The sequence below is a fragment of the Phyllostomus hastatus genome, unplaced genomic scaffold (genome assembly GCF_019186645.2).
Source record: "Phyllostomus hastatus isolate PE091 unplaced genomic scaffold, TTU_PhHast_1.1 phas_scaffold_585, whole genome shotgun sequence".
NCBI lineage: Eukaryota > Metazoa > Chordata > Mammalia > Chiroptera > Phyllostomidae > Phyllostomus > Phyllostomus hastatus.
In genome coordinates this window covers 610,027-631,574 of record NW_025334037.1, presented here as the reverse complement: position 1 = coordinate 631,574, position 21,548 = coordinate 610,027, and the positions used below count along the sequence as shown (strand labels likewise).

At 46.8% G+C, this 21,548-nt stretch overlaps 1 protein-coding gene across 1 annotated transcript in view; it reads left to right on the top strand.

Annotated features, from left to right (window-relative positions):
- Positions 1-21,548, top strand: part of TRIM66 (tripartite motif containing 66) — a 65,687-nt gene that overhangs the window by 26,697 nt on the left and 17,442 nt on the right. The window contains exons 2-10 of the mRNA XM_045825230.1: positions 6,139-6,242; positions 7,602-7,749; positions 8,570-8,705; positions 8,993-9,109; positions 10,339-10,453; positions 11,017-11,163; positions 13,376-13,493; positions 15,303-16,207; positions 17,592-17,753. Coding sequence (XP_045681186.1) covers positions 6,139-6,242; positions 7,602-7,749; positions 8,570-8,705; positions 8,993-9,109; positions 10,339-10,453; positions 11,017-11,163; positions 13,376-13,493; positions 15,303-16,207; positions 17,592-17,753 — 1,952 coding nt within the window. The remainder of the gene's footprint in view (positions 1-6,138; positions 6,243-7,601; positions 7,750-8,569; positions 8,706-8,992; positions 9,110-10,338; positions 10,454-11,016; positions 11,164-13,375; positions 13,494-15,302; positions 16,208-17,591; positions 17,754-21,548) is intronic.

The window sequence follows — 21,548 nt, the reverse complement described above, 5'->3', positions numbered from 1 at the left end:
TACTCACTTCTCCACCAACACTGTTGTTGTGATGAGCTCTATTTAAATGAGCTGCCGGATCCGGGCAGGTTCCAGCCACACATGAGCACTGTCATTTTGGGGAACATGGAGGGCTGAAGGATTTTGGATCGAGTCCTAAAAGGCTGAGAGTGATGGCCTCCTGAGCTGAGCAGAGCGCGGCAGAGCTAGTTCCTGAAAGTTGAAAATCTCGTTTTCTTCCTTCTGAGCTTCTATTCCAAGGCACCCAGAGGATTAGGAAAGAGCTGCAGCTAGGAAGAGAGTCGCCTCTTTGAGGTCTCCCTCTTGCTGTTCAGTTTGGGAAAATTGCTGCAGAGCCTTCGAGATAAACAAGAGCAGGAGGAGTCAACCAAGCCCTTTCTTGCAGCAGCGTCGCAGGTGAGCTGGAGAAATGCAGCCCTGGCTGAGGATGCATCAGAGGAAGGAGGAGAGGATCCAGGCTGCTTCCCCAACCCTCCCCCACTCCCAGTACCCAGTTCCCCGAGGCTTAGGCCCTGCGGCCCAGCTGGCTGCAGCATGCAGGGTGGGGTGTTCCTGGGTGCTTGGTAGGCACCATCCTCTGGGACCTGTGGTGGGCTCACCTGTCGCTCTTCTGACTTCTCTCCCAGGTGTTGCTCTAATCACAGGGCAGCAAGGGCCACAGGTAAGCCTGCTGGCAGCTAGGGGCAGGAACCGCAGTCACTTAGGATCAAGATCTGTCTTTCTAGCAGGGACTGGGCATCTGGGGAGTGGGTGCAATATATTTCTCAAGGTGGTGCTGCTCTGAGCTGTGGGCTAGAGGAAAGCTTCAGGTGCTTGTATGGTGGGGGTCTTAGCTGATGCCCAGGACCCTGGAGCTGCCCTTGGGTGGGAGGACAGGAATGGTTAGTGAGGATGGCCAGCCCACCAGAGGATACCCAGAGTGTTTTTTCTGCTTGTACAGTATCTGACAGGAGCATAGGGAGGTAGAATGTCTTACTGTGGCTACAGAAGTAATCAGGGACTGCTCAGTGGTTCAGAACACCACCTATGTTTTGCAAGGGCTCTGTGGTGTTTAGTTAAGTTCCTCCTCCTCTCTGGGCCTCCATGTCACCATCTTTATGGTAAGGGAATTGTCTAGATGAGCAGTGAAAAAAGCTAGGTCTGTCTGGCTTTGGTTTTACAGGTAAGAGCTGGCAAAGGACTATCCGACTGCTTCAGAGGATGCCACTGCTCTGTTGGAGTCAGAGCTGGGGCCCCTGCTACAAAGTTTCATGGACCCCTGGACAAGAGCTGTAGAACGAAGGGTTTAATCCTCCAAGGACTGGTTGCTTAGCTCTGAGCTCAGGCTTATGCACCTGGGGTGTATGGGACCCTACCTGGTAGGCTGAGCTGACCCAATGCTAGCTTTCCAAGACCTCCTTGGGCTTTCTCTCCACCCCAGCCCCCTGGTGCACAGGTTGCCTTGGCTGTGCTGTTCATGTCTGAAGGGTGGACTACCTGGTCTTGGCCCCCATCCCTTGCTGCCTCACTGAATCCTGGGCTCAGCACACTCTCTAGAACCCTGTAGCAGTCTTGCAGTGCCACACTTCAGGCTACACCCTAGGCCTGCTCATTGGTCCTTCAGTGGAGCTGGGACTTAGGGGAGGTGAAATGTCTGCCAGGTCACACTGCCAACCACCAGGGTGCCTAGGTGTCAGGATACCCTTCTGTGTATTGAGCATCTGGCCTTTGCTATTCTCTGTCAGAGGAGAAATACATCACAGCTGCATTCAGAATCTTTAACTTTCTGGAGCATCTTTAAAACTGGGTGAGCCTGCCTTTCTCAGCTGTCAGATACAGGGAACAGAGCTATTAGGCTTAGCCCCAGGGAGAGGGGTGCTCTCTCTAAGGCACTGGTCCTCAAACTTGGTTTCAGTCACCTGGGTTAAAAATCCTGATGCCTGGATCCCATCACCTGAAACTCGGATTTAGTTGATATGGGATGTGGACTGGACATCAGGATGTTTAAAAGTGATTCAGATATGTAACAAAGCTTGAAAACCACTGGTCTATAGAAAGACACTGTCCTCAGATTTATTTTCTCCAGCCAGAAAAAACTGTTTCACTTGCCTTTTAAAAAGATCATATTTCTTAAAACTTTAAGTGTAGCTGGGGCTGGTTTTCAGTTTCTTCTGGATTCCCAGGTCCAGAGCTGGTTCCATGTCATCATTAGAGTCTAATCACTATTATGGAATATTTTACTTATAATGAAATTATTTAGTTGATTAAAATAAAATAAGCCTTTTTTTAAAAAAAATGTACACTTTAATTAGAAAGGAGCATAGTGTAGTGAAGGGGCTGGGTTTTAGAGACAGACTTGGGCTTCAGTTGTAGTTCTGCCCTTGCTTCGTATGACCTTTGAAGGGTGACAACTTCTTGGAGCCTCAGCTTTGCCATCTGTGAAATAGGGGCAATGCCTACTTCTCCCAGGTGATTTGATGATTAAATGAGAAGACACATGAAAAGTGCCTGGTACAGGGAGTGGTGGTAAAAAAATAATTTGCCCCACACATTCCGGGACCAGAAGTGCTCACTCTTGTAACAGATTGACTGAACATCCCTGGGTGGGATTTCAGAGCCACTCTACCAGGCTGCTAGGCCCCAGCGACTTCTCCTTTGGGGACAGTTGTGTGGCCTTTGGACCATTTATCAGGATTGATGTTCCTGTGTGTGAAATAGAAGCTCAAGGCTGTTGCTTGAATAACTCAAATAGAAAAGAAATGATATATCTAAATAATATGTAATACGTGATTCAAATAGGTATGAATAGCTACATGTTAAATATTATAAGTAGATGTTTGATAATTTTAGATATATAACACACCCATACATACAGTTGGACTGTATGTATTCTAATTGTCTTAAAAATTTTGTTTTGGTATTCTTGTTGAAAAATGGGGAATACTCTTTAAAAAAAAAAGCTCAACGTTGACACATCTTGTTGGGACCAGGGACCTTCTGAGGGAAGGTAAGAATTTCTGGACAAAAGTGTTGTGACACAGAGAGAACATGTCCTCTGTGTTCACTCTGGGGCCCACAGTCTCCCTGGGACCTGCCTGTACCCCTGTATGATTCTCTGTCTCTGCTGGCTGCTGCAGCAGCCCCTCCTCAGCTGGGCTGAGCCTTCAGATCCAGGTCTTGCTCAGGCACTGGCTTGTCTCCTGACTTGCTGACTTGATAGCTAGGTCCCTGTTTGGCTAGTTATGCCTTTCCATCTTGCTCAGGGGACTGTTTCTGAAGCCTGGCTGCAGTAGGCAGAGGAAGAGGGTTGGCTAGTCCATACTTCCCTGGTATTTCCAATTCACTTCCATTTTAAGGATGTAGAAAGTATGGTTCAGAAAAAGGGGGTCACCTACCCAAGGTTACAAAGATAGTGACAGCCCTGGGCTTGGAACCCACATTTCCCAATGTACAGCCTTTCCCAAGCACCACACCTCTGCTCTGGGTCAGACCTGGTTCCTTTATCATCCTGAGCTGGCCTTTTTTCCATCACTCTGAAAACTTCTAGATGGCTTCTTACTGCTTTAAGTGGCTGTGAGTGTGAGGAATACACATGGAATACCCAAATCCAAAAGAAGCATAATTGTCTAATTTGCTAAAAATCATACAATATTTTTTAGTACCTATTGTGGATTATTTTTGTATGTAGAAATATGAACAGATAGTTAGAATGCACTGTAATATTTGTTATCCTAGAAGGATGCTCAGGATGCTGTGGGCACTCAGAAGAGGGAATAATTAACTAATCCTGAGGGAAATCAACCCTGCTTCTCAAAGGCAGAACATTTGCAACAGGTTTGAAAGGATGAATAGGAGTTTATGTGAAAAGGAGGGAACAAGAAAGAAAGAATATTTCAGAAAGAGGGAACAGCACTTTTACAAACAATTATGCAAAGGATTGGTGTATCCAGGCGATAACAGAGATATTTGGCTCAGTAAGGACATAGAGTGTGTGTCAGGTGAAGCTAGAGATGTAACTAGACAGATGTGATAAGGCCAGTTGGGACAGGGCCTGAGAACCAAGCTAAGGATTTGGGCTTAAAGGCCAAGGGAGGCAGAGGATATGTGATGAGGCCTTCTCCAATCTATTTAGTTATTTCTCTTTCTTTGTGATGCTAATGAGGCTATGTTAGTTTGACTAATGTGTGGGCCTCTGGTACCAGGGAGTTGGAAGCCTTGTGGAAATTTTCAGGGATTAGAGAAGCATTTCTGACCTGGGTGTAGATGAGTAGGGTCTCCCTGGGGCGAAACAGGTGGAAGGGAGGAACAGGCACCTGATTCCCCTGGATGAGGCCTCCTGTGGAGAGCATCCTTCTCCACCTCTGGCCACTGTTCTTGACGGGTAGGAGACTATCTGGAAGATTCCAGATCCAGTTCTGTCCATGGTTCTGTGAAGGCTGGGGGAGGTTTGAAAGTTTTTTTTTGGTGGGGGGTGGGTAAGAGTGAGAGGAAGAAGAGTATTAAACTATTATTTTTCATTATTTTGTGGATTTTGAATTTTTTCAGGATGTATCAGTTAGTTTTTGCTTCATAATAAGCCACTTCAAAACTTTGTGGTTAAAACTACTACCTTATGATTCTACAGGTTGGCGTTTGGGCTGGGAGTTTTGGCTGGGTTGAGCTGGGCTTGGCTCATCTTAGCTGTGCTCGTGCCCATGTCTGGGTTCAGCTGGTGGGTCATTTGGAGCTAACAGGCTTATGATGGCTTCAGGTGGGACACCTGAGATAACTGAGGCCTCTCTCCGCATAGCCTCCCATCTTCCAGCAATCCAACCTGAGGTTGTGCACGTGGCAGTCTTAGTGTTCCTGAGAGCAAGAGCAGAACCATGCAAAGCCACGTGAGGGTTAGGCTTGGAACTTGTCCAGTGTGACTTTTCCTGCGTTCTCTTGGTCAGAGCAGATCATGAGGACAGCCTAGCTTCAAAGGGAGGAGAATAGACTCAGTCTTTTAATGGTTAGGATTGCAAGGGCATGGACACACAATGGGAAAGAATTTATGGCCATTTTTTCAACCTACCTCTCAGACTGCTTGATTTTCATCATCTGGGAGAGTTGATAATTGAGGTCATTGCCATGAATGGGATATGAGAAATCTTGAACTCAAAGTCAACATTCATGGATGCTCATGTGCTTTCTTAAGTATTACCTAATTTAATCCCCACAGCAACTCCTGTTTCCCCTTTCTATTTTACATATGAAGAAACTGAGCACAGAAGGGTTAAGTGAGTTTAAGTGACTTGCCAACCCGGGTCACTGAGTGGTAAACCTGGTGTTTGGACTTACATTTGTCTGACTGCAAATATAGAGCAACTGCATTCTATCATTTTTGATGACTGAGACAGAGAAGATGGGTGGTACTGCCATAGGCAGCCCCTTTCCATGTCATTCCCATCCTTGGGCACAGGCACCTGGTTCTGGTTAGGAGGCTCATTTCTTTGCACTTGGTGAGCTGGTTACTCTTAGGCTCTTGCAGAACGCTATTGTCTTCAGGGGGGCAGCCTGATGCTGCTTATATAGTTCAGGAGCCCACTATGCTGAGGAATGTGTTGGAGATGGTTGCATTTTTCTGGGAATTTCTCCTAGCTGTAACAGGAGAAAAGTACTTCATAGACGAGCAGGCAGGGAGTCCTTGCTTTTCTCTGGTTAGGGCCTTTTGGAAACTTGAGCTTTGAGGTTGTTCAGGTAATTCTGCTACCCTGTAACCTTAATGTCTGGAGCTGTGTCCTGGGCTAAACTCGTGCCCTGGAACTTAGCCATTAATGGGAGCTGGGCTCTCAGAGCTGTGGAAAGAGGAGTGGGAGTGGCAGAAGGCACCCAATTTTCAGAGCTAGAGTAGGGTTGGGCATGTAAAAGCAGGGCTTGTGGGAGGGGAAACGAAGGTAGGACCAGGCAAAGATAAGGATATAAGGAGATCTGTAGGGCAGGCTCCTAATGGGATGGTCATGTTCAGAGTATCCAGATGGAAAGTTCAGACTGTGGCAGTCTAACCTAGTTCATTTTGGGACAAGTGGTATTGGCTCATACCTTGGTGTTTAGTGTTAGAAAGCCTTGTGTCTAGGCCTTATGCTATATATAATCTGCCATGTTGCCCTGACTCTGCTCTTTTTCCCCTCCTCCCAGAGCTCATCACCTGTCCTGGGTGTAAGCGAGTGTACCCTACCAGCGATGTAACTGAATATTTTTTCCTGCAGTGCTTTTCTGCTGGGCAATTCAAGATGGCCAGGGTAAGTCAGGACAAGCAAAGAAGCAGCTGATCCTTTTCAGAAATCTGTGGGGTCCCTGTCCATAAGTCTGTCTATCTATTCCTCCATCAGACTTATTACCCTGCTATTCATCTGCCTAATCATCCATCCATCCACCCATCCTTCTATGCATCTAACCAGAAAAGAATTAAAATATTTGAGTTGGGGAAAGCAAAATGCGAGTATTTTTCTCTCTCCTACAGCTCTTACTAAAAATGTCAGTATTGAGCTTTTATTTCTTTTTTCTCCCCCTGAGTTGAAACTCATGCACCAGCCTGGATTCAGTGGGCTCTTCAATCTTGTATTTAATGACTGATACCCTTAAACTGAGTTTCACATTACTTACTGACTGATTCCCTTCCTGTTCCTTTCTCCACTAGGGTATCCTTGCCGCTATATTTTATTCGTCTGTCAATTTACTTACTTGCTCCTGTATCTAATTCTTATTGAATATCTTACATGGGCTAGGCCATGTGCTGGGTGTTAGGCAGACAGAGACCCATTTTCTCTACCCTCAGTTCATAGTTTAATTAGTGAACTTGTATTTCTCCTCTCCCCACCCCCCTGCTGTGGACTTTTCAGAGGCCAGTGTGAGGAGAAAGCTATTAGAATCTATATCAATTTAGTGGCCTATATTATTCAGGAACAGACATGCTAATTTTTTCCATATCTCCTCTTCACATGTTTTACATCAGCCCTGCAAGGTATTTTCTACCCAAATGAATGAATGTTTGGACTAGGAGAGGACTGGGTATTCTTGGGCCCAGCAGGCCCCAGTTGTGGAAACATAGCTCTGAGAGTTGGTCTATGCTTGGTCTTTCCTGGCTGTGTACAACCATCTTTCTGGGTCCTCCACATCAGTGTCTCCCTCCTCTCTGCAGGCACGTTGAACTTTCTGCCCATGCCTTCTCATTTTCCTCCCTTGTCTGCCTGGTAAACTTCTACTTGTCATTCCATATTCAACAGAAATGTCACCTCTTTATGAAGACTTTCCTGGCCTCTCCAAGACTGAGCTCTTGGAAACCTCCCTTTGTTTAAGTAGCACTCGGTGCCTCCTTTTTTCAGTGTTGCTCATAGAGTGCCTGCCATCCCATCCAGGCTGTGTGCCTTACTCTCATCTTCAGCACAGCGTTGTGTTAATAGCCCCTGAGCCCACTATTCTTTTAGTTGCTTTTCCTCATAAGCCCCCACATATCACTCCCAGGCAGCTCTAAGAATTGACTGCACTCCACAGTGGTGGAGAAGATCCCTGCAGAACCCTAGTCCCTAGAGTATTGACCACTCATAGAGGCAGGCCCAAATAAGGACATTGTCAGTAATTCCAGAACCCTCTGCTTCCAGAACTGCTCTGAGTGCAAGGAGAAGAGGGCAGCACACATCCTCTGCACCTACTGCAACCGTTGGCTGTGCAGCTCCTGCACCGAAGAGCACCGGCACGGCCCTGTGCCCGGGGGGCCGCTCTTTCCCCGGGCCCAGAAGGGAGCCCCAGGTATCACTTCTCACTCTCCCTACCGGCTCACCTGCCCTTAAGCAGTGCTGAACCCTAAAACCCCAGAGAATAGCTCTCTGACCTCGCTTCCCTGCTGGAGGTGGGGAGAGAGGTAGTCTCTGAGCCTTTCCCAAAGGAAAGGTGTATCCTCCAGAATCACAGTCACAATATAAGTCACTCTAGGCTTTCCCCTTTGGGTGGGAGTGGGCGAGTGTGGATCAGATGGTGCAGGGAGGAATAGTTTTGAATTTTGGAAGATAGCTGAGTTCTTTACTTTCACCTCTATCCACAACTCATGCATCACTTCTGTTTAGTTACTTAATTAATCAGCCTATATCAGGGTTTGTCCATTTGTCTGTCTATCTTAAAAGTCTTTTCCCAAGGCCCTTGAACTGTGGGAGTTTTACCTTTGTCATACCCACAGGAATTGGGTTTAATGATCCATGTGGTCCAGCCTAGAGCCTGGTGAGGCTGGGTAGTTGGTTTCAGCCCCACCACATCGAATACTGCTTGATGAAGAGGTTTAGGTTGAATTTTAGAGGAGTCATTATTCTGCAGGTGATCCTGTGCTACAGTGGTAACAAACACCTTCCTGAGCCTTCCTGGTAGGTGGTGGAATGCCTGGGACTTGGTGGTATGTTATTTTTGGCCAGCTGGGAAAATCCATCTGGGCTAAGCCTGCATTCTTCCTTGTGCTCCTAGAAACTCGGTGGCCCAGAGAAAGGCCTCTGCTGTTTGCACCATCTATCTTCAAAGCCCTGTGTCTCCACTATGTCCATTGAGGGCTACTCAATGGAGCTTTCTCCATTTTGTCTGGCAGGAGTGAACAGTAGTGGTTCTGGGGACTTCGCCTTGTACTGTCCTCTACACACACAGGAAGTGCTCAAGCTATTCTGCGAGACCTGTGATGTGCTCACATGCCATCGCTGCCTCATGGTGGAACACAAAGAACACAGGTGGGGCTGGCTGGCTGCTCAGAGGGGTTGGGGAGGGCTTTGGACTCCCTTCTTGTGGGAGTGTCGGGCTTGCAGTGCATCAGAATTCTTTTCCTGCCTAAGCCAACCTTCAGCCCCTGGGCAGAAGGACTAAATGACCAAGAGCCGACAGTATCTCTGACTTTTCCTAGGTGCAATCCCAGCCTCCATAGGCTTGGCTGTGACATGCACTGTGGGGCATCTTGCTTGGCTGGCAGGCTCAGACTAAGACTCAGCTCTCCTCAGTTTTTTCTCTGCCTCTCCTCCAGGTGCAGACATCTTGAAGAAGTTCTGCAGAATCAAAGGATGCTCCTGGAAAGTGTGACTACACAGGTGGCCCATAAGAAATCTGCTCTACAGACATCTGCAAAGCAAATTGAGGACAGGTAGCACAAGCTACCCACTTGCCAGCTTGGAAAATGCTCTGTTCCTTCATATTCTGGACATGCCATTAAGCAGATAAGGATATACGTCTAGAAGGCATATGTCCTGGCTTTAGAGGTCTCAGGGCCTGTGAAGGGGCTGCAGGTCATCACTTAGTGAATGGAACCAAACTAGGTCAGGATGATCAGAGTGAGTCTGGGTCAAAGTACATGCCTTCTGAAAGTGGCCATTAAATAGTCAGAGGTAGGTGCTTGAGACCAGGGCACAGGGCAGATAACTGGGGAAGAGGGTGCCACTTAGCCTAAGGGTACAACCAGTAAGTGCTAATCTGTCCTTTATTACCCCTTCCCCAATGTTTGCTGTAGAAATCTACAAGTGATATTAAGTCATTGGTATTTTATGGAGGAAGAGGAATTACTAGTACTGAGAGCTCATCATGTGGCAGGCATTGAGTTGGGCATCATGCATGTATTATTTTGTTCAATTTTTACCATTCTTTGGGTCAGGGGTTACCTCCATTTTACTGTTGAGGATAGGTGATTTGTTAATCAGTGACTGAGCTAAGTTTGGAAGCTAGATCTGTGTAACTTCAAAGACCATGTTCTTTTTTATTTTTTTAACAGCTTTACTGAGATATAGTTTACATACAGTATAATTTCCCTTTTAAAATGTACAATTCAGTGGTTCATAGTGTTTTCATAGCTTTGTGCAACCATTATTACTGTCTACTTTTAGAACATTTAATCACCCCCAAAAGAAACCCCATACACATTAGCAGTCATTTCCCATTCCCCCAACACCCCAGTTCTTGGCAGCCCCTAGTCTGCTCTCTGTTTCTGCCAGAGCTCTTTTTACTGCATGGCACTGTGTGGTGGAGCCTCCTTCTTTTTAAGACAACAGATTACATGAAATCATACCCATACTCACTCACTCTGTCCTTCCTTTAGTGCTGTGTACCCTAGTGAGCTGCTGGGTTGACTTGGGCATGGCTCTGAGGTTTACCTAGAGAAAACCAGGTTGAACTTTGTGCCATTGGCTCACTTAGATCAAGTGGACTGGGTTGTACAAAGGGTGAGGTGGTGGAGGAAGGTTCTTGATTTTTTGTATTTGGTGCCTGCTGTGCCCTGATCTCAATGGGAAGCCTCCAAGTTGTTGGCTCATAGGTTTGCTGTCTCTAGGCCCTCAGTCCTGGAGGGAAGGGCTTACAATGTTGTGTTCATCCTGTTTACAGGATTTTTGAGGTGAAGCATCAGCACAGGAAGGTGGAAAACCAGATCAAAATGGCCAAGATGGTTTTGATGAATGAGCTGAACAAACAGGCCAACGGGCTTATAGAAGAGTTGGAGGTATATGTGGACAGATGGGTCAGGTGGATGGGTTCTGTGCACTCTCTAGGTCAGAAACCAGGTGCACATCAAACTAGTTCCAAAGCTCAGAGCTGCTTGGGCCTAAATTCAGATGTACAGTTTCCATAGCTCTCTCCCAGTCCCTAGATCTTAAAGTGTCCAGTCTAGTTTTGGGAGGGTGGCTAATTAAGGGCTGGAAAATTAGTTCAAACTCCCATCAGTGCTGTGGCTCTAAGGCAGCTGCCTCCCTGGACTATGTAGCATTATAGCCTTGGAAGAGTCGTGCAATGACCCACCTTCTTCATCAAGTTATGTCCAAGAGATATAGACATTCATCATCTATTCCATATTTGCACTATAAAATACCCCCACTCTTTCCCCCTCCCTTCCTGCATCCCTCAGCAGCCCATGGCAGCGCTCTGTCCCGCTGTCCTCCTGTCAGGTGCAGTCTCATCTGATTCCGTCAGTGTTCATACTGACATACATAGGCCATCAGATTTCCCAAGCAAGCAGACTTCAGTCCAAGAATAGGATCAGGAACTCTGTCCTCTCTCTGTGCCCAGGGCATTACTAATGAGAGGAAGCGGAAGCTGGAGCAGCAGTTACAGAGCATCATGGTCCTCAACCGTCAGTTCGAGCATGTGCAGAATTTCATCAACTGGGCTGTCTGCAGCAAAACCAGCATCCCTTTCCTTTTCAGCAAAGAGCTGGTAAGAAGAACTCTTAACCCCTCAGTCACTGCTTTTGAGTTAGTAAGTGAATGCCATTTTTACTAAACCCTGCAGTAGAATTGTCCCTCCTTCCTGGAGGCAACTCAGCTGGGAAATTCTGTAGTTATTTGTCTTAGGTCACAGATTTAGAAATTATTCTGGACACTAGGAGTGTGGTGGTCATCCCAAACAAAGTTATTTGGGTTTAAATGGGGGGCCTAAAAGGAAAGAAGTTGAGGATAATGTTGAAGTGTTAGGCTTGGGAGGAGGGTGATGCCCAGGAGAAGGAGCAAGAACTTTGAGAGAAGTTGGTGGGGTTTATAATTGGATGAGGAGGCAGGAGAAGGCTATGAAGAGACTAAGGTTCAAGGAAATGAGCATATGGCAGAGGACCTTGAATCTAACTACCTGTAGGACATCTAATAGGAGATATCCAAAATCTGTTTTGATAGATGGGTCTGAAAGTCAGAAGAGATAGAGATGTGGGTGTCTCTGGTATATCTGTAGCATCCCCTTGGAAAAGTCTGTGAAGGAAGAAGAGAAGAACAATCTGGAACCCAGGGGAATACCATGATTTTCAGCAGAGACGAGAGGAAGAGGATGAGTGTAGGAAAGTGAGAAGCAAAGATCTAAGGAGAAATAGGAGTGTGTGGTACATAAAAATTAACAGTTTCAAATTTCAAGTAGTCGATGTTCTCATTGCTGTGTAGGTAAAAGAGGATGAGTAGTGAAGAGACACCCTGAGATCTGGGAATCGGGAGGCCCCTGGTGACTTTTTGAAAGAAATTCTAGCAAAGTAGGAAGGATTAAACGCTAGAATGAAGAGGGGACTGAGGATGGATGGTGAAGGAAAGACAAGTGAAAAGATGGGGAATAGAAGGTGGCTTGAGAAGGAGACAGACTTTTTTTTTTTTATATGGAAAACACTTGCATGCATTTGTTTGGTTGAAGTTGAAAATGGAAGAGTTGTGTGTTGGAGTGAGCATGCTGAGAAGGCAGGAATGTGGGATCTAGAGTGGACTGGTTGACCTTAAACAGAGGCAGCATTCCTTTCCTGTGAGATGGGAGGATGGGAAGGTGTCAGTATAATGTAGTTAAGTTTGGAGGTGGGAGGGATACAAGTTTGGGGGAGCCTGCACTTTATGATCTCTTCTGTCCTCTGTGAAGTTGAAGGTGATAGATAATAAGAGGGCTAGGCATTGGGTAGGTGTCATTGAGGAGAGCTGTAAAGATTTTAAATAGTTCCTGAGGACAGTGGAAGAGGTAGCTGACAAGAAAGGAACTGACAAGAAAAGGGACTGAAGTTAACGATCACTAAAATAACCCCAGATAGCATAGCTGTGGAATGGCCAGGTTACCGTGAAGGTAGGCACTGGTGATGAGGAGGGAATTCGGGCACCAGTGGTGTTATAACTGAAAATGATGGAAAGCTGAGTCAGCCCTGTGGATTGATGGGACAGGCTTACAGAGTTCAGTGAGGTTGAGGAGTATGCTCTGAAAGAGTGAGAACTAGTTATGATCAGGTAATAGGTTACTGGATGTTATGGTCTCATAGGTAAAGTGGTTCCAGATGATGAAAAGGATGACTGAACTGAAAAGAGAGGTGAAGCTTATTGACAGCAAAGAGATCAAAGAAGTAATAGGCCAAGATGTTGATTGGGACATCTCCCATAAACTAGATCATGGAAGGATAAGTGAGACCTTTGCCACAGTCCTAGATAAATGGGAGAGTTAGGGATAGGAAATAAATGAAAGGGAGGAGAGCTCAGCCGATTAGGATGGAAGGGAGTTTTACATGTGTGTGGAAGGACAGCAATGTGGAGCTCAGAGAATGTCTGCCCTCATAGGCTTGTAAAGTGAGATACGATAGAATGAAAGGAGCATTCTTGAGAGGACATCCAGGCAAGTGATTTCCTGAGAGGAATTACAAACCATTTGAAGCCTGGGAGAAATTGGAATGTAGGGGTCCCAGAACCCTCAATAAGAGGAAGGGGATCAGTGGGGAATGTGGGTAGTTCCAGATGGATGTGGTGGTGACGAGGCAGGAGGGGGATATTGAGGATACTAAGGTTCAAGGGAATGAGCCTGTGGCAGAGGACCTGAGATTGAAGAGCTAGGGCTTTGAGCTCTTCAACCTGTCTAAAGAATGAAGGAGAATGAGTTGTCATTTAGGCATAAGTGCCCAAAGAAATGACTTTGGTGCTGTTGTCAGATTGTGTTTCAGATGCAGCGATTGCTGGAGACAAATTGTAACACAGATCCTGGTTCCCCTTGGAGTATCAGATTCACCTGGGAGCCTAACTTCTGGACCAAGCAGCTGGCTTCCCTCGGTGAGCCAGGGCCTACACTTTGGGCTTTTACATAATTGCTGGGAATGAATGTAGAGCATCTGCTTAGCTTATTGGATAAGTCAGCATATGCCCAAGAGAAAGCGCTTCCTGAGACTGCCAGAGGTCATTTGGTAAAGCTGTTGTGGGCGGTTGGGAGTTAGAGTACGGGTATGGGTGAGATTGTGGACAGCTTAAATGCCAGTGGCCATGCAGGGCTTTTGTAATGGAACCAGTTGAAATCTGAGTTTTGCATTTGGCATGAGTGTCCCCATTACCTTGGGTTCATTGGTGGAGAGGAGATAAGACAGTGGTCCTGCTCTTGAGAATGTTGTGTGGCAGTGCAGGTGAACCTGTGTGTCTGTGGTTATTTGAGGGTCTATGTGTGTGTGGGCACAAACAGGTATCTCAGCAATGAGGGGCAGGGAGAGAGAAGAGGAAGAGGGAAGAAGAGGGAGAGAAGGGGTAGAGGGAGAGAGAAAAGAGGAAAGAGGAGAGAAAAGAGAAAGAAGAGAGGAAAGGAGAAAGAACAAGAGAGTAGAGGAGAGCGAGGAAACATGAAAGAGGAGAGAAAAATGAATGTCGTATACATCTTTTGGAGTTGAGATGTAAGCAGATAATTTATGATCTTGTGTATTTTTCATTTCTGCTGCAATAATTTGCTGACATTCAGTCTTTAGACAGAATATAGACAACTTGTAATTGTGTGTCTGTGTTGATGACCTAGTAGTAGGTTTGTTAAACTAAAGGCCAAATGTTGCCTTCATCTGGGCTATTAATGTCATTGGAAGTTTTTTGAACTTGACAGAGTGATGAATGATATGTAGGATTTTATTTTGCTGCAATCTTCTCTGTGATTTAACTCAACAAAACTTTGGCAGCCCTTGCTCTGGGTCAGGTCTCATTGAGTGCTAAGGGACCAAATGTGAATAAAACACCTTCTGCTCTCAAGTTGCTCAGCCTTCCCCTAAGTAAGCCTCAGCAAAACAATGAGCCAAAGGAGGTTTTGGACTGAGCTAGAAATAGATATCATCTACTTATACAGGAGTGCCCCGGGACCTCAGAGGACAGTGCTGGTGCCTGCCACTGAGCTGGCGTTGGAGCTTCCCGTCTCCCTTCCACCCTATTTGCCCCACACACAGTTCCCCAGGACTGGATTTGAAGACTTGCTCATTGTCCTATGGATGGCTTTCTTTGCTACTTTCTAGCACATCCCCTCCCTATCTCCAGTGTTTTTTTTTTCTCAGTCTCTGTGGGACTATTCTGTTAAAAAAAGAATGGGTGCTCTTTGAGAGAGTCCCTATGTTTGTTTGTTTGTTTCTTTCTTTCTTTAAAAAAAATACTTTGTTTATTTACTTTTAGACAGAGAGGAAGGGAGGGAGAGAGGGAGAGAAACATCAACGTGTGGTTGCCTTTCACACGCCCCCTACTGGGGACCTCACCCACAACCAGGCATGTGCCCTGAATGGGAATTGAATCTGTAGCTCTGTGGTTCGCAGGCTGATGCTCAATCCAAAGAGCCACAGCAGCCAGGGCAGTCCATGGTTTCTTCAGTGGGATACAGAGGCAGTGAGCATGTGGTAAAAGCAGAGTTAATTTCTTGAATGTCTCAGGCCCCCAAAGCTGTTCCATACAGATTCAATTAATGGTCTTATTCCAGACTGAGTCTTAGAGATCAGGGGTAAGATTCATTGATCTCTGTGCTTGTGCCAGGTTTCCTGAATGATTTCCACTAGTCCTAAGAGCAGGAGGTAGCAAGTAGGGAACAACTGCACGTTACCTTTGGAAACACTCTCTATTCCAAACTTTCAGGCTGTATCACTACAGAAGGTGGACAACTCTCCCGGCCAGATACCCCTGCTTATGGAGGTTTACAGGGACCATCATCCTTCTATCAAAGCCACCAGTCCCCCGTGGCTCAGCAAGAGACTCTCAGCCACCCCTCACACAAGTTCCATTCTCCAGCACTGTGTTCCTCGTCTGTGTGCTGCTCCCACTGCTCCCCAGTCTCACCCTCCCTCAAAGGCCAGGTCCCCCCACCCAGCATACACCCAGCCCATGGCTTTAGGCAGCCCTCTGAGATAGTGCCCCAACAGCTGGGGTCACTGCAGTGCTCCACCCTGATGCCCAGGGAGAAAGAGCTGCCCTGTACTCCTCATCCACCAAAGCTGCTGCAGCCCTGGCTGGAAACCCAGCCCTCCGTGGAGTCAGAGAACATATCCCAGCGACTGGGGCATCAGCTGACTTCCCAGCCGGTGTGCATCGTTCCCCCACAGGATACTCAGCAAGGAGCCCATGCCCAGCCCACCTTACAGACACCCGCTATCCAAGTCCAGTTTGGCCACCACCAGAAGCTGAAGCTCAGCCACTTCCAGCAGCAGCCACAGCAGCAGCTGCCGCCTCCGCCACCTCTGCCTCCTCCGCCCCAGCAGCAGCCACCCCAACCTCTACCTCCATCCCAGCATCTGGCTTCTAGTCAGCACGAGAGCTCTCCTGGGCCTGCCTGTTCCCAGAACGTGGACATAATGCACCACAAGTTTGAGCTGGAGGAAATGCAGAAGGACCTGGAGCTTCTCCTTCAGGCTCAACAACCCAGCCTGCAACTGAGTCAGACCAAGTCACCTCAGCATCTTCAGCAAACCATTGTAGGGCAGATCAACTACATCGTAAGGCAGCCAGCACCCATCCAGTCCCAGAGCCAGGAGGACACTGTGCAGGTGAGCCTCAGGGTGCCTTGGGGCACACATTCTCCCCATCGTAGGATCGCTCAGGGAACACAGCCTCCCTAGTCACAGGGTGGCACAGGAACACAGTCTCTTCACCTTAGGGTGGCCTTGAGCACAGCCCTCACAGTTCAAGACTGACCTAGGCTGCTGACCTCTTATCTCAGGAAAGCTCCGGAGAACACAGTACCTAGTCCCAACATAGAGCTGGGGCCACTACTTGCCCGAGTGGCTTTGCTTAGCCCTCTTCTCCTCTGTGATGCCAGGAACCTTAACTGGAACCTTCTGGTCTGTGCTGGATTCCTGCCAGTGCCATGGCAGAAAGGAGGCTGTCTCTCATCTTGGTAACTGCCTCACTTTCCTTGCTGGGAAGTTAGGAAGCTCAGACAGGGGAATGGAGACCTCGAGAAGTGGAGGGAGGGTATGCATTAGATGCTTGTGGGCAGCATCTTTATAACACTACACAGCTATAGACTTGAAATTTATTTAAGGTATGTTAAGGTATAAAACAAACTAGGTATGTTTTATATACATGATATCATTTACCCTATCAACAGCGCTGGTAGGTAGGCATTACCATCTGTATTCCATAGATGCAGAAGTGAAAGTCAGAGAGGGTAAGGAGTTTGCCTTGAGATCACAGAACACTGGATGATGGAACCAAGTCTTGGATCCAGGTCTGTTGACTCTGTAACGACACCACAGAGGAGGCCCTGTTCCCTCCCTAGGGGAATGATGAATGTTTCTCTCTTCTCAGCTAAAAGCCAATGGAAGAGGTACACTTTGTACCTCTGGGATCTTTGCTGCCTTCTACATCTTCATCCTTAACGTTTGCTTTTCTTTTTCTCCAGAGCTTCCTGTTCCATCCCCTCACTTTCCCCGTAGTGCTGTCTTCTTTAAGTCTGTAATCACATTTAAATCTTCAAAGCAGCTCTATACACTTTTACTTTTACTACAGAATATAAGGTCTCATATTTATGCTCAGTACTCACAACTTTAGAGCATGTTTCATTGTTTTCAACTGAGGCTCGGTTCTTATGAGGGAATATAGAATAATCCTCATGATGGCTGTGAAGAGTCTAGGGTTCACAGAGGACCCCAAGCTAAATGTAAGTCATAACCGTTATGACTACTAAGGTGAATATGTCAGAGTTTGTTCAAAATTCTCTGTTGGGGTTTTATCTTAAGACTGTTATTAGGATGTAGTCTTAGAAAGATTTAGGTAAGAGTATCTGTCTTTCTGAAAAATTTTTAGGCAGTTCACAGTGGTGCTAATGGGGACTGCAGGGTGGGCTTTAACTCTTGCTGCTGCTGCTGCTGCTGCTGCTGCTGCTACTCTTGGCAGTGAAACCCACTGAGGTTTTATTTTCTTCTCCAGGCTACAGATGAGCCCCCAGCATCTGAAGGCCCAAAGCCAGCTCTCTCTCTTGACAAGAATACTGCTGCTAACATGCCCCAGTCATCTGGGGAAGAAACCCCTCACAGTGTCCCCTCACTGGACAGCACCACCCAGCACTCCTCTACAAATGTGGTGAGAAAGGTACTAATGGAGCCTGCTTTTCCTAACCACATGGGACCCACTGCCAGCCAAGACCCCCGGGAGCTGGATGAGGAGGACTGGGCGGGGGGAGGAGTGTCGCTGTTCCATCCCTGGGTGTCACACAGCCCTGACTCGTGCCTTCTGTCCTAATGAGTCAGCAACATAAATCCTTCTCACCCCTATTTCCACACCCACATATACACTTAAAATGACATTAAGCTTCATTTAGAAAGGGAAAGAGCCAATTTATTGAACACTTACTCTGTGCCTAGAACTGTGCGTGTGCTTCACAACCATTATCTCAACCCTCCCAACAGTTCTGTGAGGTGGGCGTCCCCATTTTATAGCTAAGGAAGCAGAGGTCCAGGGCGCTATGGCTAGTAAGCGAAAGGCTGCGGTTTATTTTAAATGAGGTCTGTCAGAATCCAAAGCCTGAACTTTTTCCTCTCTGCAGTGAAAACAAGGGAAGTATTTCCTGTGACTCCACAACCCAAAGTTGGTTGGCCTTAGAATTAGAATCAATGGAATTTGTTGGGTGAGTGGTCTGTAGGTATGTTCTGAGCAGCTAGGTGCACTGAGATCTCTTGAAGATGAACTACTGGAGCCCTACCTGTCCACCTACCTCCCTGCTTGCTGGAAGTGTTCATTCACTCGGTGATAACCCTAACCCACTGCTCCTCAGCTGTTGAACCCTTACCCCTGCCCTTTACCCCCTACCCCATCATCCTCCTAGCTGGAACCTCAGTACTGTGTCATGCCCTCCTCTCAGCCCTGTCTGTGTACCTTCGCCCCACTCCTAGCATCCTGTTGCCTTCTCTGGTCTGGTCCCCTCAGCCCTCCTGGTGCCTCTCACTCAGCCCTACACCTGAAGCTCTGTCAGGTATTCTGTGCCCTTCCAGCCAGCACCCTCAGGCCTGCAGCATTGCTCTGGACTACAGCCCCAGTCCACAAGTTGCCTGTGTACCTACCCTTCACCATGTCTTCCTAGCAGCACCAGTGCCTTGAATGTCTTAGGTCAGTCTATCTCAATGGTACTTGAGAGGAGAGTTTAGAAAAATAAGGGATGGCCAAAATGAAATCTTAACTTGGGAATCCCTGGTGACTCTTGAAGTCTGCATAGATCTCTGGTATTAGTGATTTCTGTTTATGCCTGTCCTGCTCTACCTGTCAAAATGCTTTGGCATAGAGGCTGCAGAAATGCTATAAATAGGCCCTTGTAGCTCTTAGAGTAAAGGTTTAATATCAGGTTCTTAAATTCTTATACTTAGGCCAACTGCCTATCTATCCAAACACTTATTCACTCGATGTTCAAAAATGCATATCAATCCCCTAGAATATGCTAATATTTTTGCTAGGTGTCAGGCACACATTGGTCAGTCATCTCATGCTGGAGTTTCAGTCTGGAGGGAAGAGAGTTAAGCAGCAACAATAAAGCCAGACAAAGTGCTGTGATAGTCATTGGGGGGCATAGAAAGAACACCTAGCCCTGGGGAAAGGGACTGTTCAGAGAAGATTCCCAGAGGACATGATTTTAAATGAGATTTAAAGGAGAAGTTAGGCTAGTGGAAGGGGTGGGAGTGGAGAGCTAGAGTAAACAGTCAAAAGGGATGGTGAGTAGGAAGCTCCAGAAGTGAGAGAAAGCCTCAGGCACTTAAGGGTTTCAGATAAGTTGACTTGGTAAGAACATGAGGTGTACTAGGGATGGGAGTAAACCCAGAGAGGCTGGAAGGCCTATGCATCCAGTCTTGTGGGTTGTGGGGAGTGAATGAAGAATTTCTAGCAAGGAGGGACCTGGTTTGAATTAAGTTTTAGAAAAATCACTTTAACTGCAGTAAGGGAGACCAAAATAGTACAGAGGAGAAATTGGAGAGGTTGAATGAAATCGGTAATGATGGGACTAAAGAGGAAGCAAGGACTTTGAGAGATCAGTTACAGGAGCTTTCGGACTCAGTCTGATTGGCAATGGGAAGTGAGGGAAAGAAAGCCTTTTGGCTTAACATCCAGGTCTTTTTTTTTAGCTCCCCAGTTTGCCATTCACTGAGATATGAGCATGGTAGGAAAGCATTTAGGAGGAGAAACAAGTTTTGAATTGCTGATGTTCTTCTGTGGGAGCTGTATTAGAAAATGACCAAAACGCAGTTGGCTGTAGATGTCAGCAGTTCAGAAGGAAGCACGGGAATTACCAGTGTTCAAGTGGTAGTGGAAGCCATGCAGAAAATGTCACTGCTTGTTTAATGAATCTCAGTTCTGTACCTAAACACAGGACAGAGGACGGAAAGGAGATGAGCCAGGCGCAAGCATGGAGTCATGCTGAGGGGCAGTGGCCCATAGGGCTGTCTGAGCAGCAAGGGGATGCTCCTCTCCTGTGTGGCTGCAGGTTGGTAGTGGGGTTAGTGAAGGTCCTAGGAACTCTAACTTCTCATTTTGAGCTTCCCTGGCCCTTATTAACCTGGGCTTACGCAGAGGTTGAGAGGCCAGAGGGCCTGGGATTTTTCACATGTTTTATAGGCTCCTTCATGGCTTGGACTCCCATAAAAAGGGACCTCAGGATTATCATCCTGGCCCAGAGGACCCTTTGGGTCTACTTGACTGAGAGAGTACTAATTATACACAAAGCTTCTTAAATGAGAAAAAGGGCTTTATTTTTATGGCATTCACTGCTTTAGGCCTATAATTGGGCAGGGTGGAGGGTATGAAGCTTGAGGACACCAAATAAAATTTTGAGCATCTTATAAATGAATGGTAATACTCTGTATAGCATTTTCTACTTTTTCCATAGATGTTTTCATGAATTATCCCATTTTATCTATTTGTTTATCCTAGAAATACTACGAGGAAGCCACTTTCTTGCTCCCCTTTGAAAGTTGTGGAAACTGAGACACAGAGAGGTTAAGTGACCCATCTAAGAGTTACACAGTTGGTTATTGGCAATGTTAGGGCCTGAGCACAGGTTCCTGACTCAACCATGTGTTCAGTGACTAGGTTAAATGACCTTTCTTTGTGCACTGCAGTGGGAGAGGTGCGACTCCATTTGGCCTCTTATGTCCTGGATTTTCCTGCCTCACAACCTTTGAAGTAGGCTGAAGCCTTGCTGGGGAGGGGTCTCAGGAGCCAGCCTAGTTTGGTCTTGGTTTTCTTTATCTGGGAGAGGTTTTGTTTGGCCTCCAGCCTACCCCTCAGTCTGTACTGACCTGAGTGCCAGAGAAGTCAGAAATCTCTCTGAAGGTCACAGACCGGAGGAACCCATGGAACTGGGCACCTCTCTGTGTGTCCCACAGGGACCTGCTTGTGCTCTGAGCCGCTCGCTGCCTTTACACCACCACAAGGACGGTTTTGGTTAGAGTATAGCTGCTGCACACAGGTACCTAGGACTTGGGACTCAATGAGCTGATGTGGAAGCAGATTGCTGCTGAAAATGAGATGTCAAAGTTCTAGAATGGATTTTCCAGTGACATGAGGTCTGCAATCTTAGGGGCATTTTATCCCACCAGCTTCCCTGAGTCCACCATGATGTTTCTGAGTGAACTTTGACATTTGTCTGACACTAGCTGTTGCCTAAACTTCCTAATCTTGGTTTAGCCACTCTGAAGAAAAACCATGGTTCCAGCTCTACAACAGAACCCTCTTACCTCTCAAGTGAAACTGGAAGACATTTTGATGGCTTAATTTTATACTTCTGAATTAGTCAACTGCTGGAAAATATATACAACTCTTTATGCAAAGCTCTCATGGAGTCAAGGCTGAAGACATCACAGAGAGCCCTATCTGATACCCAGTTCACCTGCAAAAGGGATC